The sequence below is a fragment of the Sciurus vulgaris genome, assembly GCF_902686455.1.
Source record: "Sciurus vulgaris genome assembly, chromosome: 1".
NCBI classification, from domain to species: domain Eukaryota; kingdom Metazoa; phylum Chordata; class Mammalia; order Rodentia; family Sciuridae; genus Sciurus; species Sciurus vulgaris.
Genome location: NC_136461.1, coordinates 34,367,529 through 34,388,411, shown reverse-complemented (window position 1 = coordinate 34,388,411; position 20,883 = coordinate 34,367,529). Strand labels below are relative to the sequence as shown.

The 20,883-nt window shown below is 37.5% G+C and overlaps 1 protein-coding gene across 8 annotated transcripts in view; it reads left to right on the top strand.

The window, feature by feature from the left end:
• EIF2B3 (eukaryotic translation initiation factor 2B subunit gamma) overlaps positions 1–20,883 on the top strand; it is a 139,843-nt gene that overhangs the window by 84,130 nt on the left and 34,830 nt on the right. For all 8 annotated transcript variants that reach the window (XM_079116167.1, XM_079116165.1, XM_079116166.1 and 5 more), the window contains one exon: positions 15,618–15,707. In XM_079116167.1, coding sequence (XP_078972293.1) covers positions 15,618–15,707 — 90 coding nt within the window. The remainder of the gene's footprint in view (positions 1–15,617; positions 15,708–20,883) is intronic.

Here is a 20,883-nt window from a genome sequence, read left to right as displayed (position 1 = left end):
TTATCTGAAGGTCTTCAAATAGAGAGAGGAGTTGTTGAACTGAACACTTCAAGATAACTAAGTTATCATAGGAGGCTTTTATCCTCATTGATATTGTTCTTCTGGCTTGATTAATTGTTTCGAGCTGAGATCTGAATCAGGAGCCATCTGTGACATTTAGTTTACTTGTTAACAGTCATATTTATGTAAAGAAATGCCTGTAATAAATTTTCTCTTATATTTTGAGTTTTTGTTCAACTGAGTTTTCCTCATTCTATTCCCACCCCTTGCTATTCTGTTCCTAAATTTTGAACTCCTCTCGGTTTGACACATCATTCTATTCTGTGTAGCCATATAAACTCTTAGGATATACTCCATTTAGATCAGTGGAGGTTTCCTTTCCTCCTTCACTGGGTCACTGTGCATTTTCTCAGTGTGCACACCAGTTCTCCCACTAGGCTAGAAATCCTTCAGGTATCATTTACAGCAGTGCTAGAACTCTGACAGTGTGACTATCCAGGATCTAGAAGTGCAGTTTTTAAACATGCAACTACTATAAACTGCTTCTTTACTTACTGTCCCTTTTCTGCCCACTGTTCTAGGAACTGAGCATTGTTCAGTGAGCATGTTGGGAATAGAACTCAGTTGGCCTTTGCCATCCTTATGCAATGAGCAAGATAAAATCAACTCAGTTCCTCCTACACATGTGATGATTCTGAGAAAGTGGAAGAAGGGAACAGACCTCAAGAACATTTGGCATTGCCCTAAGCCTAGGGACCTTTCTCTCATTCTGTATATTTGAAGGAAATAAGGATCTGAAATCTTTTGAAATCTTGTTATTAACTAAAGGGACTCAGACCTTCTTTAGCTTCTTTATGAGCTTTGGACCTCTAAAGTAATAGTTTTGTCTTTCATGGACATATTTCTTTTTTTTCTGGGTGTCTTTCTGAACTGCATTTTTTCCCCTGTAGCTCCGCAGTTCTATAGATAACTTGTTTTGTACAATACTTTTTGTAGGACATATATTAATAGTAGGAGTAAATTTGGGTACATCTTGCTCCTTCAACTCTTTGACATTTAAAAGTAATCTGCTGAAAACAGGCAACTGCTGCTTTGGGAACATTTAACATCAATAGACAACATGATCATATATGTAGAAAAGGCCAAGGAATCCATAAAATTACTGGAACAAGTAAAAAAGATTCAGCAGGTTTATATTGCTGAATATAGTTTAATATACAAAAATGAGTTATATATCTGTATAGTAGCATTGAATGACCCCAAAATTAAATTATAAGAAAACAATTCCATTTACAATAGCATCAAAAAGAAAAAAATTAGAAATAAATTTTATGGAAGAAGGGCAGGATTTATATGCTGAAAACTACAAAACATTGCAAGAGAAATTAAATAAAATTTCAATATGTGGAGACACATTTCATGTTCCTGGAATGGGAAACGCAGTATTGTTAAGAGGGCAACTCTCCCCAAATTGATTTGTAGATTCAATACAATCTGCATAAGAATCCCAAGAGGATTTTTGCAGAAATTGACACGCTGATCCTAAAAGTTATATGAAAAGGCAGAAGACTTAGAATAGCCAAAACAGTTTTGAAAAAGAACAAAAAAGTTGATCCAAACAAAAATTGAACAAAGAAATCATAGATCTCAATAACACAATCAATAATTTAGACTTAACGGACATTTATAGAATATACCATCCAACCAAGAGCGAATACACTTTCTTCTCAGCAGCACATGGATCCTTCTCTAAAATAGACCATATATTATGTCACAAAGCTAATGTTAGCAAATACAAGAAGATAGAGACACTACCTTGTATTCTATCAGATCATAATGGATTGAAGTTAGAAATAAATGAAAGAGTAAAAAATAGAAACTATTCCAACATCTGGAGATTAAACAATATGCTATTATATGATGAATGGATAACAGAAGATATTAGGAAGGAAATTAAAAAATTCTTAGAGGTAAATGAGAACAAAGAAACATCATATCAAAATCTCTGGGACACTATGAAAGCAGTACTTAGAGGGAAATTTATTTCATGGAGCGCATTTATTAAGAGAAGTAAAACTCAACAAATAAACGACCTAACACTACAGCTCAAAGCCCTAGAAAAAGAAGAACAGACCAGCACCAAAAGTAGTAGAAGACAGGAAATAGTTAAACTCAGAACTGAAATCAATGAAATTGAAACAAAAGAAACAATACAAAAAAATTGACAAAATAAATAGTTGGTTCTTTGAAAAAATAAACAAAATCGATAAACCTTTAGCAACACTAACAAAGAGAAGACGAGAGAAAACCCAAATCACTAAAATTCGGAATGAACAAGGAAATATCACAACAGACACGATTGAAATACAAAACATAATTAGAAGCTATTTTGAAAATCTCTACTCCAACAAAATAGAAAATTTCGAAGACATCAACAGGTTTCTAGAGACATATGAATTGCCTAAACTGAACGAGGAGGACATACACAATTTAAATAGACCAATTTCAAGTACTGAAATAGAAGAAGTCATCAAAAGCCTACCAACAAAGAAAAGTCCAGGACCAGATGGGTTCTCAGCCGAGTTCTACAAAACCTTTAAAGAAGAACTCATTCCAATACTTCCCAAAGTATTCCATAAAATAGAAGAGGAGGGAACCCTCCCAAACTCATTCTATGAAGCCAATATCACACTGATAACTAAACCAGACAGAGACACATCGAGGAAAGAAAATTTCAGACCAATATCCTTAATGAACATCGACACAAAAATTCTCAACAAAATTTTAGCAGATCACATACAAAAACATATTAAAAAGATAGTGCACCATGATCAAGTGGGTTTCATCCCAGGGATGCAAGGTAGGTTCAACATCAGGAAATCAATAAATGTAATTCATCATATCAATAGACTTAAAGTCAAGAATCACATGATTATTTCCATAGATGCAGAAAAAGCATTTGATAAAATACAGCACCTCTTCATGCTCAAAACACTAGAAAAAATAGGGATAGTGGGAACATTCCTTAACATTGTAAAGGCCATTTATGCTAAGCCCATGGCTAATATCATTCTAAATGGTGAAAAATTGAAAGCATTCCCCCTAAAAACTGGAACAAGGCAGGGATGCCCTCTTTCACCACTTCTATTCAACATTGTTCTTGAGACTAGCCAGAGCAATTAGACAAACCAAAGAAATTAAAGGGATACGAATTGGAAAAGAAGAACTCAAACTATCCCTGTTCGCTGATGACATGATTATATATTTAGAGGAACCAGGAAATTCCACCAGAAAACTTTTAGAACTCATAAGTGAATTCAGTAAAGTAGCAGGTTACAAGATCAATGCTCATAAATCCAACACATTTTTATACATAAGTGATGAATCTTCAGAAAGAGAAATTAGGAAAACTACCCCATTCACAATAGCCTCGAAAAAAATAAAACACTTGGGAATCAATCTCACAAAAGAGATGAAAGACCTCTACAATGAGAACTACAGAACACTAAAGAAAGAAATTAAAGAAAACCTTAGAAGATGGAAAGATCTCCCATGTTCTTGGATAGGAAGAATTAATATTGTCAAAATGGCCATACTACGCAATGCCCTCCATCATGCTATGATACAGCAGGAAACCCTTCTCAGATGCCAGCATGACCATGTTCCTGTATTTCCTGCCTCCAGAACCTGAGCTAAATAAATTTCTCTTCTTTATAAATTAAAAATAAATAAATAAAATAAAGTACTGTTAGGCGATGGGGCATAGCTCAGTGGCACTTGCCTAGCATGCAGAAGGCCGTGGGTTCTATTTGCAGTACTGCAAAAATAAATAAACTGTATTAGTTTGCCAGTATTGCCACAGCAAAGTACCACAAACTAGTTTAGAGCAACAGAAATTTATTGTCTTATAGTTCTGGAGGCAAGAAGTCCAAAATCCAAGATATCAACAGGGCTGGTTCCTTGGGGCTGACAGGGAGAATCTGTTCCATCCCTCTCTCCTAGCTTCTGGACACTTCAGGCATCTTTGGCTTATAAATGGCATTCTCCCTGTATCTTCACATTGTCTTCCCTTTGTGTCTGCATTTGTGTCCAAATTTCCCTTTTTATAAGGACACTAATTATAATGAATTAGCACCCCTTTAGTGATTTTATCTTGAGTTGATCATCTGCAAAGACCATATATGCAAATAATATTTCACACCCACTGAGGTAGTGAGGGATAGGACTTTAACATCTTTTAGGGATATAAACAATTCAACCCATAATAAAACTATAGTAAAAAATGTAAAAGGTTGACAGAATGTTAATTGTTGAATCTGATTGATGGGTGCATAAAAATGTATCCCTCATTTTGTATGTGTTTGAAATTTTCCTTACTAAAAAATATTCTAAGCCAGTTTCGTGGCACATGCCTATAATCCCAACAACTTGGCAGAGGGGAAGATCATAAGTTCAAGGCCAGCCTGAGCAACTTAGTGAGACCCTGTCTCAAAATAAAAGGTGCAAAATAATTAGTGCAGCCACTCTGGAAAGCAGTGTGGAGATTCCTTAGAAAACTTGGAATGGACCCACCATTTGACCTAGCTATCCCACTCCTTGGCCTATACCCAAAGGACTTAAAATCAGCATACTACAGAGATACAGCTACATCAATGTTCATAGCTGCTCAATTCACAATAGCCAGATTGTGGAACCAACCTAGATGTCCTTCAATTGATGAATGGATAAAGAAATGGTGGTGTATATATATATATATATATATATATATATATATATATATACAGGAATATTACTCAGCCATAAAGAATAATAAAATTATGTCATTTGCAGTCAAATGGATGAAATTGGAGAATATCATGCTAAGTGAGATAAGCCAATCTCAACCAAAGGACGAATGATCTCGCTGATGCGGATGATGACACATATTGGGGGTGGGAGGGGGGCAAGAATGGAGGAAGGAGGGACTGTGTAGAGGGAAAAGAGGGGTGGGAGGGGTGGGGGGAAGGAAAAAATAACAGAATGAAAAATAAATAAATAAAATAAAATAAAAAGTGAAAAGGGCTGGCTATAGAGCTTCATGATAAAGTACCTTGGTTCAATCCCCAGTACCAAAAAATAAATCAAGAAGTGCACATGAGAAAGCAGCAAAGGCTCAAATAGCTATTTCTATAGTCATGTTTATAGTGTTATTCACAGCAACCAAAAGGTAGAAGCAACCTGTTTATCAACAAAACAAAATGTGGTATTTAGATATAATGAAATATAATCCAGTCTTAAAAAGGAAGTTTTGACACCTGCTATAACATGGACCATGAAGATATGCTAAGTGAAATAAGCCAGACACAAAAGGACAGATATTGTTTGAGGTACCTAAAGTAGTCATATTAGGTACCTAAAGTAGTCATATTTATAGAGAGAGATTGTTGAATGGTGGTTGCCAGGGGCTGAGGGCAGGAGTGAATGGGGAACTGGAGTTTCAGGAGGGTGGAGTTTCGATTGGGGAAGATGAGTAAGTTCTGTAGATGGATAGTTGTGATGGTTATACAACAATGTGAGTGTACTGATGCCACAGAACTGTATACTTGAAATTATTTAAATGATACATTTTACATTATATATATTTTACTACAAAAGGAAAGAGGGAGGGAAGAAGAAAGAAAAGAGCAGGAAATTCTGTTTTTTAAGGAGCAATGAGAAGAAATTGCTTACTTTGACAGACTAAACTGCACTGTGGAAGAAACCAGGTCTGTCTCGTTCATCTCTTTATTCTAATACAGTTCTAATACAATGCCTGTTGCGGTTTAGGTCATCAGTAAATGTTACAGAATGTATGTTTGTGGTGGTAGAATCTAAAGTATGTTGATTTTCAAAATCATTGTTCAGAAGGAATTTTATCTTTTCCATTTGATTGTATTATATACATTTGAAAAGAACAAATAATGATAAAGTCCCAAGTCCATAATCTATTCCAGGAGCTGTTGTTTCAGTGTGATTTAAAATAGGTGGAGGGCTGGGGCAGTAGCTCAGTGGCATGTGTGAGGCACTAGTTTCGATCCTCAGCACTGCATTAAAAGTAATAATAATAATAAACCAAATAAAGGCATGCTGCCCATCTACAAATACAAAAAATTTTTTTTAATAAAATAGGTAGAGAATGAAGGATTCCTGGAGGAGGTACACTCAAGATGATTCTCAAAAAAAAAAAAAAAAAAAAAAAAACCACAGGATATAGGGAGACAGAGAGGCCAAAATGAGAATGGTAGAGGAAAATGAGAAATAAGAGAGTTGCCTCTATAGAGAAAAGGGGGACAGTGGAGCCAGCACCCTGTACATACCTACTTCACTTCACCCATCATCACACTACAAGTGCATTAGAGCTTCATAAACCTTTCACAGTCAAAGGAGGTGAATTGTAGAATCTGGGGAGAATTTTGGATAAGGTGAAATTGACAATACATAGAGGGGGAGAGATCCAAGATGGCGGTCTAGAGGGAGGCTGTGTTCCTTGTCGCTCCACAATGCCGGATTCAAGCAGAGGATATCTGTTTCTCGGTGAGGCAGTTTTTGCTGCTTATCGATCCCCTGCTCTTTACCCCATTTGTCTGCTGTGATGGCCTGCAGTCTGCCAGCATATCGACGCCTTTTTTTGAGAGCAGATTGCTCACTGTCAGGCGTCTGTCATCCGCCATTTGCCTGCCTCTCGCCTGACCATCGCCTGCCTTACCCCTATCCATCACCCAACGCTCGAGGTTCATCTCCCGATCATCTGACAGCTGCCAGCAGACTGACCACAGACCGCCAGTGGAGAACCAGCTGCCTGCTGCTGCCTGGAAGTTCACTGTCACAGTACCTGCAGGTTTGATTACACGTGGCTGCCGCCATTTTGAGACAACAGCCAGGCTCTGTAGGACCCCTGACCAGACTGACTGAGTCCCGTCTCCAGGATCCCTCAGCCCAACCAATCACTCCCTGCCTCTGGGGCCCTCACATCAACTGACTGCTCCCTGCCGCCAGGACCCCAGACCAACTGTGCCCTATCACTGGGACCCCAAACCGACTGATTGCACCCGGCCTCCAGGATCCCACAACCACACCAAACACACCGGACCTCCAGGACCCCTGCCGGACCAACTGCATCCTGTCTCCAGGACCTCCAGCTGACCACGTCCACCCCTGAGCTGCAGCTCCCCATTTGCCAACACATTTGGAAGCCAGAGCAGCCATCTTGGATAATCCTGGAAGCCGTAGCTCCGATCTTCGGGTGGGGCAAATCCCATCCTGAGACGCCTGCTGGAGGCTTGAAGCTCATTCTCAGAAAGGGTTTTGGAAACCTATAGGGCCACTATAAGCCTATAGGGGGAAATCTGCAATACCCCAGATCTGCAGCGCTAGAGGGGAAAATACATGAACAACATGAAAAAACAAGGGAAGAAAATGATCCAAACAAATCTAGATTCTATAGTAATAGAATCCAATGACAGTATGGTAGAAGAAATGTCTGAAAAGGACTTCAGATTATACATGATTAAGATGATTCGCGAAGCAAAGGATGAGATAAGAGAGCAAATGCAGGCAATGAATGATAATACTAATAAGCTGAAAGAGCACCTGCAGGAAGCAAAAGATCATTTCAACAAAGAGATAGAGATTCTCAAAAAAAAAAAAAAAACAAAAAAAAAACAGAAATCCTTGAAATGAAGGAGACAATAAACCAAATAAAAAACTCAATGGAAAGCATCACCAACAGACTAGACCACTTGGAAGACAGAACCTCAGACAATGAAGACAAAATATTTAATCTTGAAAATAAAGTTGCCCAAACAGAGAAGATAGTAAGAAATCATGAACAGAATCTCCAAGAACTATGGGACATCATGAAAAGACCAAATTTAAGAATTATTGGGATTGAGGAAGGCACAGAGATGCAAACCAAAGGAATGAACAACCTATTCAATGAAATAATATCAGAAAATTTCCCAAGCCTGAAGAATGAAATGGAAAATCAAATACAAGAGGCTTACAGAACACCAAATGCACAGAATCACAACAGATCCACACCAAGGCACATTATAATGAAAATGCCTAACATTCAAAATAAAGATAGGATTTTGAAGGCTGTGAGAGAAAAGCATCAGATTGCATATAGGGGGAGACCAATACGGATAGCAGCGGACTTCTCAACGCAGACTCTAAAAGCTAGAAGGGCCTGGACCAACATATTTCAAGCTCTGAAAGAACATGGTTGCCAACCAAGAATCCTATACCCAGCAAAACTAACCTTCAGATTTGAAGATGACATAAAATCTTTCCATGATAAACAAAAGTTAAAAGAATTTACAAATAGAAAGCCTGCACTACAGAATGTTCTCAACAAAATATTCCATGAGGAGGAAATGAAGAACAACAATGGAGGTCAGCAAAGGGAGGAACTACCTTAGAGAAAAAGCACTCAAAGGAGAAACCAAGCCAACTTAAAAACCAAAAATAAGCCAAATGACTGGGAATACAAATCATTTCTCAATAATAACCCTGAACGTTAATGGCCTAAACTCATCAATCAAAAGACATAGACTGGCAGAATGGATTAAAAAGAGACCCAACAATATGCAGCCTGCAGGAGACTCATCTCATAGAAAAAGACATCCACAGACTAAAGGTGAAAGGATGGGAAAAAACTTACCACGCACATGGACCCAGTAAAAAAGCAGGGGTTTCCATCCTTATATCAGATAAAGTGGACTTCAAGCCAAAGTTAGTCAGAAGGGATAAAGAAGGACATTACATACTGCTTAAGGGAACCATAAATCAGGAAGACATAACGATAGTAGATATTTATGCCCCAAACAATGGTGCATCCCTGTACATCAAACAAATCCTTCTCAATTTCAAGAATCACATAGACCACAAACACAATAATTCTGGGTGACTTTAACGCACTGCTGTCACCACTAGATAGATCTTCCAAACAAAATCCAACCAAAGAAACCATAGAACTCAATAACACAATCAATAACCTAGACTTAATAGACATATATAGAATATTCCATCCATCAATGAGCAGATACACTTTCTTCTCAGCAGCACATGGAACCTTCTCGAAAATAGACCATATGTTATGCTACAAAGCAGCCCTTAGGAAATGCAAAAAAATAGAGATACTGCCTTGTGTTCTATCAGATCATAATGGACTGAGAATAGAAATCAATGACAAAAAACAGAAATTACTCCAACACTTGGAGACTAAATAATATGCTATTGATTGAAACATGGATAACAAAAAACATCAGGGAGGAGATTAAAAAATTCTTAGAGGTCAATGAGAATGATGATACAACATATCAAAATCTTGGGACACTATGAAAGCGGTACTAAGAGGAAAATTCATTGCATGGAGCGCATTCCAGAAAAGAATGAGAAGTCAACAATTAAATGACCTAACATTACAGCTCAAAGCCCTCGAAAAAGAACAGAATAACAGCAAAAGTAGTAGAAGACAGGAAATAATTAAAATCAGAGCTGAAATCAATGAAATTGAAATAAAAGAAACTATTCAAAAAATTGACATAACAAAAAGTTGGTTCTTTGAGAAAGTAAACAAAATAGATAAATCCTTAGCCACACTAACAAAGAGGAGAGAGAAGACTCAAATTACTAAAATACATGATGCAAAAGGAAATATCATGACAGACACCACTGAGATACAGAACATAATGAGAAGCTACTTTGAAAATCTGTATTCCAACAAAATAGAAACTACCAAAGACATTGACAAATTTCTAGAGACATATGCTCCTCCCAAACTGAACCAGGAGGACATACACGATTTAAACAGATCAATATCAAGCAATGAAATAGAAGAAGCCATTAAAAATCTACCATCCAAGAAAAGCCCAGGACCAGACGGATTCTCAGCCGAGTTCTACAAGACCTTCAAAGAAGAACTCATTCCAGTACTTCTCAAAGTATTCCAGGAAATAGAAAAGGAGGGTACCCTACCGAACTCATTCTATGAAGCTAATATCACCCTCATACCCAAACCAGGAAAAGACACATCAAGGAAAGAAAATTTTAGACCAATATCCTTGATGAATATAGATGCAAAGATCCTTAACAAAATATTGGCAAACTGTATCCAAAAACATTTTAAGAAAATTGTGCACCACGATCAAGTGGGGTTCATTCCTGGAATGCAAGGATGGTTTAACATCCGTAAATCAATAAACATAATCCATCATGTCAATAGACTTAAGGATAAGAATCATATGGTTATTTCAATTGACGCAGAAAAAGCATTTGACAATATACAACACCCCTTCATGCTGAAAACACTAGAAAAAATAGGGATAGTAGGAACATACCTGAACATTGTAAAGGCTATTTATTCTAAGCCCATGGCCAACATCATTCTTAATGGAGAAAAACTGAAACCATTCCCTTTAAAAATGGGAACAAGACAGGGATGTCCTCTTTCACCACTTCTATTCAACATTGTCCTCCAAACTCTAGCCAGAGCAATTAGGCAGACTAAAGAAATTAAAGGGATCCGAATAGGAAAAGAGGAACTTAAGCTGTCACTATTTGCGGACAACATGATTCTATATTTAGAGGATCCAAAAACATCCTCCAGAAAACTTCTAGACCTCATCAATGAATTCAGCAAAATAGCAGGCTGTAAAATCAACACACATAAATCTACAGCATTTTTATACGCAAGCGATGAAACAGCTGAAAGGGAAATGAGGAAAACAACTCCGTTTGCAATAGCCTCAAAAAAAAAAAATAAAATACTTGGGTATCAATCTAACCAAAGAGGTAAAAGATCTCTACAATGAAAACTACAAAACACTGAAGAAAGAAATTAAGGAAGACCTTAGAAGATGGAAAGATCTCCCATGTTCTTGGATAGGCAGAATTAATATTGTCAAAATGGCCATACTACCTAAAGTGCTATACAGATTCAATGCAATTCCAATTAAAATCCCAATGACATACCTCACAGAAATAGAGTAAGCAATCATGAAATTCATCTGGAAGAATAAGAAACCCAGAATAGCTAAAGCAATCCTTAGCAGGAAGAATGAAACAGGGGGTATCGCAATACCAGAACTTCAACTATACTACAAAGCAATAGTAACAAAAACGGCATGGTATTGGCACCAAAATAGACAGGTAGATCAATGGTACAGAATAGAGGACACGGACACAAACCCAAATAAATACAATTTTCTCATACTAGACAAAGGGGCCAAAAATATGCAATGGAGAAAAGATAGCCTCTTCAACAAATGGTGCTGGGAAAACTGGAAATCCATATGCAACAGAATGAAACTAAACCCCTATCTCTCGCCCTGCACAAAACTCAACTCAAAATGGATTAAGGACCTCGGAATCAGACCAGAGACCCTGCATTTTATAGAAGAAAAAGTAGGTCCACATCTTCACCTTGTTGGCTTAGGATCAGACTTCCTTAACAGGACTCCCATAGCACAAGAAATAAAAGCAAGGATCAATAATTGGGATAGATTCAAACTAAAAAGCTTTCTCTCAGCAAAGGAAACTATCAGCAATGCGAAGAGAGAGCCTACAGAGTGGGAGAATATCTTTGCCTCTCATGCTTCAGATAGAGCACTAATTTCCAGAATATATAAAGAACTCAAAAAACTCTACACTAAGAATACAAATAACCCAATCAACAAATGGGCTAAGGATATGAACAGACACTTCACAGAAGAAGATGTACAAGCAATCAACAGATATATAAAAAAATGTTCAACATCTTTAGTAATAAGAGAAATGCAAATGAAAACTACAGGAAGATTTCATCTCACCCCAATTAGAATGGCGATTATCAAGAACACAAGCAACAACAGGTTTTGGAGAGGATGTGGGGAAAAAGGTACACTCATACATTGCTGGTGGGACTGCAAATTAGTGCAGCCACTCTGGAAAGCAGTGTGGAGATTCCTTAGAAAACTTGGAATGGAACCACCATTTGACCCAGCTATCCCACTCCTTGGCCTATACCCAAAGGACTTAAAATCAGCATACTACAGAGATACAGCCACATCAATGTTCATAGCGGCTCAATTCACAATAGCCAGATTGTGGAACCAACCTAGATGCCCTTCAACTGATGAATGGATAAAGAAACTGTGGTATATATATACAATGGAATATTACTCAGCCATAAAGAATAATAAAATTATGTCATTTGCAGTCAAATGGATGAAATTGGAGAATATCATGCTAAGTGAGATAAGCCAATCTCAAAAAACCAAAAGACGAATGATCTCGCTGATAAGCAGATGATGACACGTAATGGGGGATGGGAGGGGGGCAAGAATGGAGGAAGGAGGGCTATATAGAGGGAAAAGAGGGGTGGGAGGGGTTGAGGGAGAAGGAAAAAATAACAATGAATCAAACATCATTACCCTATGTAAATGTATGACTACGCAAATGGTATGCTGTTACTCCATGTACAAACAGAAACAACATGTATCCCATTTGTTTACAATAAAAATAAATTTTAAAAAAAATTTGTGTGTTGTGTGGCACTGGGGATTGAACCCAAGGATGCTCTACCACTGAGCTACATTCCAGCCCCTTTTTTAAAATTTTATTTTGAGACAAGGACTCACTAAGTTGCCCTGCTGACTTTAGATTTGTGGTCCTCCTGCCTCAGCCTCCTGTGTAGCTGGTTTGACAGGTGTGTGGCACTGTACCAGGCTATAAACTAATTTTTTAATTGTTGTTTTAATTTTTTGACCTATTGGTTTTGTTCTATTTAAAATGTGTTTTATTTCCCTCAAAAATTTAAACTTTACAAATACAAATGCTAAAATCCACAACTTATTCTTTTAAAAACATGTCTGTAAAATAACTCAGAGGAGCCAGATGCAGTGGTACACACCCGTAATCCCAGTAGTGCAGGAGGCTAGTCAGAAGGATTGCAAGTTGGAGGCCAGCTTCAGCAATTTAGTGAGGCTGTAAGCAACTTAGCAAGACCCTATCTCAAAGTAAAAATAAAAAGGGATAGAGATGTGGCTCAGTGGTTAATCCTGGGTTCAATCCCCGGTACCAAAAATAATAATAATAACACACAGGTATTCCTTGTGTTCCTGATGGCTTAAATTGTCCTGGGCATTCTAGACTAGTATCTTTGCCCATTGTCCTGTTCTGCTTTTCTAAGATCTTTTCTTCACCACCTCCTTTTAATTTTCTTGTAGATATTTTTTAAAGTATATAAAAATTTTTTTTGTTACAGAAAAAGAGAAAAGATGTGGGGGGGGCTCTTCAATTATCTTATAAACTTTGAAGTTTACACTATTTCTTTGTGCTTTTATTTTCATTTTATCTTTGAAAGGACTCCCACAGATTTTTTTAGATACTTTTTATGACAAGCGACTTTTTCTATGTTGGCATTTTTTTTTATATACAATCATAACTATTTCTAACTGTCTTAATTCCATTCGTTGGTTTCATTCCTTATTATATACAAACCCAAAACAGTATCCTGGGAGTAAGCCAGTTACCCAGATTTCCCTGGTGGATCTTGGAAGTTTTTTTTTTTGTTTTGTTTGTTTTGCTTAAAATATCAATCTTGGCCTGGTGGTGTAGCTTGCATGAGACCCTGAGTTCAAACCCCAGCACCACAAAAATAAATAAGAAAAATAAAATAAATCTTTAGTTCTAATATTATTCAAAGGCAATAAAATGAAACAAAGAAACTTCCTTTTTTTAGCAATTTAAATGTCATTAGTGTCCCAGTTCCAAATCACTACATATTTAATGTGAAAGAAAAAAGAAATCGCCAAATTACCCATCTCCATTCCTTCACCATATCCCAAATTTATAACCAGTTAAATCTATATCTTTAAGAATGCCAGTTAAGTCAGGCACAGTGACATATGCCTGTAATCTCAGCAGCTTGGGAGGCTGAGGCAGGAGGATTGTGAGTTCTAAGCCAGCCTCACAGCCATTTAGCAAGACCCTTAGCAACTTAGTGAGACCCTGTCTCAAAATTAAAAAGAAACAAACAAACAAATATATATATATATAAAGGCCGGGGATATGGCTCAGTGGTTAAGTTCCCCTGGGATCAATTCGCAGTATCAAAAAAAGATAAAGTGCTATATGAATATTAGTGCCATCTGTAACTAGGGATTGATAATAGTTAAGACTGTGATCATTCACTTTTAAGTTATTCTTATCCTGGCTGTATAAGTTGACCTCAACAATAAAAATGAGAGTAATATATCTATATCAGAAGTTATTTGTGAGAATTAAATAATAGTATATGATTTAAAAATTGTAAAATAGGAGATGAACAAAAGAGTGCAACTAACCAAATTGGTTAGATGAAGGGAGAGAATTATCAGAGTATGAACCTAAAAGGTCCACAACTAGACAACCACACTCAAATTTGCAAAAATCTATTTTCTGAGGAATTTTTTAGCATTTGGGGTTCTCAGAAAGTTAGGATTTCTTTACTTTCCTTCACCCTCATTGTGTACATTGATTGGCTTGTGTGTTGTGTTATGTGTGGGATTCGCAAGTCTCTAACTCTTCTATTACCCTTTTGAAAATATTTCTGCCCCCTTTTCCCTAAAGAGTAAAAGCCCCTAGTGGTATACCTTAATTTATATAAGTACTTCCAGGGTTTCTAGATCCCTTGAGAATAATTTTCCTTAAAACTATAAGCCAAAGTACAGGAACACAAAAGAAAGATTACAACTGGACAGCTATAACTGGAATCTCCATTTTTTTTTCACCCCACTCTTTCCCACTTCTCCTGAGCTATTTGTTTTCATTAAATACTAAGATGACCTGGGATATTGCAAACCTGGCATTTTTTAAAAGCTGAAATCAGAGATGGTAGACTAAAATAGCAATTAACTCAAAGCCTTAATTTGATATAACATATTCATTTCTTTATTCAACAACTATTTAATTGGACATTCTGTCAGGCACCATGCTGAGTGCTAAGTCTATAAAGATGAATCTCTGTTCTCTGCTGCATTTCAGCCTAGTGAGAGTGAAGTAAATATGCTATTCCCTTATTGTATGGTAAGTTATCTGGTAGAGTAGGCACTGAGTACTGTGGAAGCACTGACTTGGATTGTAAGTGGAGGTTTCCTGGAGGAAATTATCTGAGGTGAGTTCTGTTGGGTGAGTGAGATTAAGGAGTTAGGAGTTTTCATAGAATTCTGCTTCATCTATGAATATGGAATAATATGTGTCCGATCTTGGAGGTAAAAGAAAACATAGCTAAAGTGTGGCCTTCAGAAAGTGGAATAATTAAGGGAGAGGCAGGAAAATGTTAGTTACAAGAATTGTGAGTAGGAGTTTGTGATAGAATAGGAGGTGGATCGTCAGCGATTTGATGTCTTGCCAAATTGCCTTAAAGCCTCTGAGAGTATGAGGGGAGGGTTTCTAGAGAGAACTATTATGTGTAGGATCAAAGCTGGTGTCCACCATCCTGGTCTCCCCAGGGTGGGGTGTAGGTGGCATGCCTCTCGCCCTTAACCACTTTCAGATGCCTACTGTCTGATGGTAAAATGGAACCCCTGTTACCTGATTATGAGCCTCTTCTTTCCCCCTTTTTTTTTTTTTTGCAGGTTCCCTAGAATACACTTCCATACAGGCCTTGTGGATGCCCATCTCTACTGCTTGAAAAAATATGTTGTGGATTTCCTAATGGAAAACAGGTAAGAAGGTGGGAGATAGACTTTCTTTCTTCCTTCTTCCCCCACTTCTTGTTTTCTTTTCTTCCTTTCTTTTTTCCTTTCCTTTCCTTTCTTTTCTTTCTCTCCCTCCCTTCCTTACTTTCTTCTTTCCTTCCCTCCTTCCTTGTATTTGGGATCACACCCAGGGCTTTGCACATACTAGGCAAGGGTGACATCACTAAACTATCACCACCCCACTACAGGCTTAAACCTTCTTAATGTTAAAATACCAGTTTATATAAATTACACGTTGATTGTCACTTTTGTTCTGAAAACGAAATAGTATTGTCTGCATGTTATTTATTTTGACCATACCAAAGGGTCTCTTGTTTTTTTTTTTTTTAATAATGTATTTTTTTTATTGTAAACAAATGGGATACATGTTGTTTCTCTGTTTGTACATGGCGTAAAGGCATACCATTTGTGCAATCATAAATTTACATAGAGTAATGTTGTTTGATTCATTCTGTTATTTTTTCCCTTCCCCCCACCCCTCGCACCCCTCTTTTCCCTCTATACAGTCCTTCCTTCCTCCATATTTGCCCCCCTCCCTAACCCTAACTCTAACCCTAACACTAACCCTACCCTCCCCCCATTATATGTCATCATCCACTTATTAGCGATATCATTCGTCCTTTGGCTTTTTGAGATTGGCTTATCTCACTTAGCATGATATTCTCCAATTTCATCCATTTGCCTGCAAATGCCATAATTTTATCATTCTTTATGGCTGAGTAATATTCCATTGTATATATATATACCACAGTTTCTTTATCCATTCATCAGTTGAAGGGCATCTAGGTTGGTTCCACAATCTGGCTATTGTGAATTGAGCAGCTATGAACATTGATGTGGCTATATCTCTATAGTATGCTGATTTTAAGTCCTTTGGGTATAGGCCAAGGAGTGGGATAGCTGGGTCAAATGGTGGTTCCATTCCAAGTTTTCTAAGGAATCTCCACACTGCTTTCCAGAGTGGCTGCACTAATTTTCAGCCCCACCAGCAATGTATGAGTGTACCTTTCTCCCCACATCCTCGCCAACACCTGTTGTTGCTTGTATTCTTGATAATCGCCATTCTAATTGGGGTGAGATGGAATCTTAGGGTGGTTTTGATTTGCATTTCTCTTATTACTAGAGATATGGAACATTTTTCCATATGTTTGTTGATTGCTTGTAGATCTTCTTCTGTGAAGTGTCTATTCATTTCCTTAGCCCATTTGTCGACTGGATTATTTGTATTCTTAGAGTAGAGTTTTTTGAGTTCTTTATAGATTCTGGAGATTAGCGCTCTATCTGAAGTATGATTGGCAAAGATTTTCTCCCACTCTGTAGGCTCTTTCTTTGCATTGCTGATAGTTTCCTTTGCTGAGAGAAAGCTTTTTAGTTTGAATCTATCCCAGTTATTGATTCTTGCTTTTATTTCTTGTGCTATGGGAGTCCTGTTAAGGAAGTCTGATCCTAAGCCGACATGTTGAAGATGTGGACCTACTTTTTCTTCTATAATCTGCAGGGTCTCTGGTCTGATTCCGAGGTCCTTAATGCATTTTGAGTTGAGTTTCGTGCATGGTGAGAGATATGGGTTTAGTTTCATTCTGTTGCATATGGATTTCCAATTCTCCCAGCACCATTTGTTGAAGAGGCTATCTTTTCTCCATTGCATATTTTTGGCACCTTTGTCTAGTATGAGAAAATTGTATTTATTTGGGTTTGTGTCCATGTCCTCTATTCTGTATCATTGATCTGCCTTTCTATTTTGGTACCAATACCATGCCGTTTTTGTTACTATTGCTTTGTAGTAGAGTTGAAGATCTGGTATTGCAAAACCCCCTGTTTCACTCTTCCTGCAGGGTCTCTTGTTTATGTTTTGAAAACCTGTGTTATAATAAACCAGCAAAATAATTCTTTAGAATTTACCCTACCAGTCACACTGGCACACACCTGTAATCCCAGCTACTCAGGAGGCCAAGGCAGGAGGATCCCAAGTTCGAAAACAGCCTGGGCAATTTAGCTAGACCCTTTCTCAAAATATAAAATATTTTGTGCTGAGGTAGAGCACCCCTGGTTCAATCCCCAGCACAGGAAAAACAAAACAACAACAACAAAAAAAAAAAACTTAAAGTTACCCATGATGGCTCTTTCTGTAGTCTCAGGTTGTTCTTCCCTCTTTCTACAAGGGTAAGCTTCCCAGCTCTTATGCTGTTTTGTCTCCAAGAACATTTCCTTCCCCTAGGCAATTATCCTCTAGATAGGCCCTCTTAACAAAGGGCTGGAGACTTTTTTTTCCCTAAAAGAGGGAAAAAGAACAGCAAGTCTCAAACCAATTTTAGAGAATAACCTCCTTCTGGGTGAACTGTCATCAATGCAAGCAAACAAATTTTGGTATTTTTTTCTTATTTTGCTTTGAGAATAGATTTATGGACCTTAAATACTTTCCACAGACTTTATCTGGTACATCACAGAACTTGGGTTTCCAAAGAGAAAAATTCCTTTTTGATTGAACTCAGGTGTACTCTACCACTTACCTACATCTCCAGCCCCGCCCCACCCTTTTTCTTTTAATTTTGAGAGAGGGTCTTGTTGAGTTACGAAGGCTGGACTCCAACTTTCAATCTTCCTATCTCAGCCTCCCAGGTAGCTGGAATTACAGGCATGTGCCACCATGCCCTGCAGAAAACCTTCTTTTGAAATTGGATTTCAAGGATTGGTGATACTGGAGATTGAACCCAGGGATTCTCTACCACTGAGCTACATACCCAGCCCTTTTTATTTTTTGAGACATGGTCTCACTAAGTTACTCAAACTTGCAATCCTCCTGAGTAGCTAGAATTACAGGTGCATGCCATTGTGCTTGACTGATCTCAAAGTTGTTTTTTGTTTGTTTGTACTGGGGACTGAACCCCCCCAGGGACACTCATTGACTGAGCCATATCCCTAGTCCCTTTTTATTTTTTATTTTGAAACCACATATCACTAAATTGCCGAGATTGGTCTCAAACTTGGAACCCTGCCTCAACTTCCCGAGTCACTGGAATTGCAGGCATGTGCCATGACACCTGGTTGAAAGATTTTTAATTAAAAAATATGCAACTAGAGTCCTCAGAGGAATAGATAGGAAAAGATTTAATAACTGCATATATTAAGAAGAGTAGCTAGTTTCTCCTCATGACTGCTGGATAAGTTTCTGCCTCCACAGCAGCAAGTTCCCTCAGAGCAGCTTGATCAGGGATGCGAAGAAACTGAGTATAAATGCCCTGGGCGGATGGACTTGGATACATACAGGAATATTAAGGGAAAGGAGAATTGTTCCTTTGTGCTCAGTATGAGCTTTCTTGCAGTATCCTAGCCTTCACCTCAACACCTGCGGAGTTCCTATAGGAAGGAGCTAATAGTAAGATTGTTCATTTTGTTTCCTATTCCCAGAACACTGTTGCCCTGTTCCCCTCTGACTTGTTTTCTTTTTCATCCATCAATATGTACTTATTAAGCACTTCTTATGAGGGAAGCATGGTGGTAGATGAATCATGGGATCAATGGTGAATAAACAAACATGGCCCTGTCCAGCCTAAGCTCTGGTGGATTTTGAAAACTGTGCCTTTCAAACAGCAGGGAAACTTGCTACCAAGATTTAAAGAGTGATCCAAAATCTGTTTTCTAGTTATCAGTTTGTAGTAAAAAAAAAAAAAAAAAAAAAAAAAAAAAAAAAAAAAGAAAGAAAGAAAGACAAAGGAAAAGAAATTAACTGTTGACCTTTGAAGAATTTTTTTTAAACTCCCAAATGAAAATGAAGCCGTATGAAATAGGCCCTAACCTTCATGTGCTATAGGAAGGGATACAGCAGTAAAAGAGACTGTGATCTTTTTAAAGTTATTTATTATGGAAAATTTTACACCAATACATAGAGAAAGTAATATAATGAACTCTCATGTATCTATCACACAGTTTCAACAATTACCAGCACATGGCTGATCTTGTTTTGTATATGCTACTCTCATAATTTCATCTTTAAATATTTCAGTATATATCTTTAAAATATAAGAACTCTTTAAAAAATACCTCAGTACCATTACCACTTCTAAAAAAAATACTAATGATACTTAGTATTATCAAATAGGATTGTGGCAGAGACACAGGCAATTTTGCACCAAAACTAGCTTCATCTTGCCTGCTATAGCTTAATTTTAGCTCATTTAGGCACTACCAGTGCTGTTCCCACACCTGGCAAATATAGTGCAGTGATATGTGCCCTAAGGATAGGCCTGAGGGTGTTTTAACTGTCACTCCTGTCCAGAAGTTCTGTCGAATGGGATTTTCCCCGAGCCTGGTATAATAAAGAGTGATACAAAACCTTAACTCTATCTACCTCCCATATCAAGATCTGTTAGAGACACTTTTCTCTTTCTTTTTCCTATCTATCTTTACCTCTCAGGGTTTCTAAAATTAAAGATCATGCATTAAAAATTGGTAAATTTCAATATATTGGAAAAACTACAAAGTCATAGTGGGGTGATTTAGAATGGTACTTGAGAGAGATTCTTTATTCTTGGCTAGAATAATGGAGGTCTTTGAGAAATTCTGGAAGATGAGATTTAAATAGGTTGGTGGTAGGTAGCAATGTGTAGAATGCCTTGAAGACTGAGCATGGAGTTACAAACTTTTAAACAGACAGTCTTGGCCAAGTGTAGTGGCACACACCAGTAGTCCAGCTACTCAGGAGGCTGAGGCAAAAGAATTGCTTGAGCCTGAGAGTTCGAGGACAGTCTGGGCAACGTAGCAAGACCCTGTCTCAAAAATAAATAAATAAAAATAAAAAGTACAACTCAACGGTCTTATATGAAATGAGCAGTGATACAGCCTGGAAGGAACAGATCATTGTACATGGGAAAGAGATTGCTTCAAGTTAAGTAGGAGTCCTTATATAATAATCTTGTCATGAAGTGATGAATCCTTTAGGAATGGAAAAGAAAGAGTAAACCTAGGAAATACAACTTCAAGAAAGTCGTGCTTCAACAATCCTTTGTTATATTTCACCTAAAAATATTAATATTAGTAGAAAGTTAAAATATTCTACTCCATGTTCCTTGTATAGAAAACTTCAAATCTTCTATTAAATTATGTTTACCTTTTGTTTCTTGTTACATGTTAACGTCTCCCATCC